Below are 2,146 nucleotides of genomic sequence, written 5' to 3'. Positions count from 1 at the left end.
AGTGCTTCTAAATTGCCCCGGGCTTGTAATAAAATCAGGTCCACAACTCAACCAAAAAAGTATCTCCGTATTTCTCAAAGGCCTCTTTCTGTAGCTGAATGTTTAATTTGTCGCAGATTTGTTACTTAAACTATTAAAATAAAACTCTCTGAAATAAATCATTTTCTCTTTGTGTTATTAAGCAAAGGTGTCACGTTCCCTGTTTATAATGTTGTTATCCTCTAGTGCTGCTAATTTCCTTTAAAATCACTTGTCTCCACCAAGATAAACTAATCACTCTGGATGGTGGAATTGCAAACGCCGTGCTGGACAATCACTACAGGCTTGACCACATCTGTGAAGAGAGTGTCTAACTTTTGAATTTAGAAATGGGTCAGATTTATACTGTTGAGAGGTTGTTGTAGACAAAGAAAATGTAAAGTGGCGATGATCAGGGCTAAGGATATGGATAGTGTCATGTGGGAGATCAGAATGTGTTAATGGCAGAACAAGAGGTAAGGAGTGTGTTAAAGGACAATTTGAGATGGGAACACATGATCTGGGAGGGAAGAGAATAGTGAGGGAGAAAATGGATTGATGGAAGAAATAAAACATTGTAGAGAAAAACAAAAGTGGTCTGAGGAGAGTTCACAACAGTGCAGATACTGTTTACATACAACAACCCATCCTGAAAAGGGATAATTCACTTCATATCTGTTTCAGATCAACTGTGTATAAATAACCTTCTCTGATTTATATAACTTTTTGTTTTTAAGTATTTTAAAACCATTATTTCCACCCTGGAGTGCACCCTCCTTTATGACATCAAACTCACTGTTAAAACTTTTTTATTTAAATAGAGAAGTTGTTTAAAAAGAGTAAATGGATTTGAGGAACTGGTCCCTGTGGCTGAAGGCCTACAGCCTGTTCTCTGATTGTAATCAGTATTAATAATGAGACCAGAGCAGTTTCTAGTTGTTCAACACACTAAACGTTCATCAAATTTCTTTTGAGAGCAGATTTCATCAAGAAAAGTCTTGTTTGTCAAATATCCTTTCTGCCTGGTTCAGTAAGCCCTGTGTGTTACAGACACTGCCAGGTGTCCAACACAAGGACAGCAATCAGCTTTTATTCAGCAAACTTCTGGGGAAATGTTGATTTGGAGATAATATTGGTCACTGCTCATTCGCTATCTATGGTGAAGAATGTCGGGCGTGATTCTAGAGAGGCCGATGAATGACAGGGACACGGGTGGCTCGTTAATTGTATGGAAACCGGCTTAAGTGGTGATAATTAGCAGCACGGTAGCACAGTGGGTAGCACTGATGCTTCACAGCGTCAGGGTCCCAGGTTCGATTCCTGGCTTGGGTGACTGTCAGACATTCTCCCCGTGTCTGCGTGGGTTTCCTCCGGGTGCTCTGGTTTCCTCCCAAAAGACATGCTGTTTAATTGGCCATTGTGAATCCTCCCTCCGTGTACCTGAACAGGTGCCGGAATGTGGCGACTAGGGGATTTTCGCAGTAACTTCATTGCAGTGTTAATGTAAGCCTACTTGTGACAGTAATAACAATTAATTATTCCTACTTTTTAAAAACGTGAACCTGACGGAAGAGCTTCTGTGGGGAGCCGAGGAGGGGAACAGCCATCTTTTCTGACAGGCAAAGACTCCGGGGTGTTGGGCTTACCACCCAGTGCTCAGGAGGAGGGGGGGGGGGGGGGGGGGAATGGGGATCCTCTGCAGGGGTGGGCTGCCATGGGGGGGGGGGGGGCTGCAACCGGGGGAAACTGTGCACGGCACCACTGTGCCAACCCCTAGACCGTGCGTATCCGTTCCAGGGGCAGCCCTTGCCCCACCCATAACCCCCATCGAGTGCCGAGGCCTCTGGTCACGAGGCTGAAGGTTATCGCTAATAGGGGAATTGGCAATTGTGGTTAAGTGAGCACTTCACACAACCCAAGTGGATTCCAGTGGGTGGGTGGGCCATGCAGTGTGTGGGACATGCAGTGTGTGGGAGTCATTGCCTGGCATCCCAATCACACCTTGATGGCTGGACACGGTGCCCGAACATTGTTGCCCTGCGCTCACCAGGCCATCTGGGGCTGCCCTATTTTAACATAGCCTGGTCCATCAGCTACCTTTACCCACTCCCCACCCCAGGTCTGTGAC

General features: G+C 45.7%; 1 protein-coding gene across 2 annotated transcripts in view; it reads left to right on the top strand.

The window, feature by feature from the left end:
- LOC119972192 (actin, cytoplasmic A3a-like) overlaps nt 1-158 on the top strand; it is a 7,382-nt gene extending 7,224 nt beyond the window's left edge. For both annotated transcript variants that reach the window (XM_038808525.1, XM_038808529.1), the window contains exon 4: nt 1-158. In XM_038808525.1, the coding sequence (XP_038664453.1) occupies nt 1-11 (11 nt within the window). In that variant the 3' untranslated portion in view covers nt 12-158.
- The last annotated feature ends 1,988 nt before the right edge of the window (nt 159-2,146 follow it).

Source organism: Scyliorhinus canicula, chromosome 10 (genome assembly GCF_902713615.1).
Source record: "Scyliorhinus canicula chromosome 10, sScyCan1.1, whole genome shotgun sequence".
In the NCBI taxonomy this organism is placed as follows: Eukaryota; Metazoa; Chordata; class Chondrichthyes; order Carcharhiniformes; family Scyliorhinidae; genus Scyliorhinus; species Scyliorhinus canicula.
This window is presented reverse-complemented; position numbering and strand designations above follow the sequence as displayed.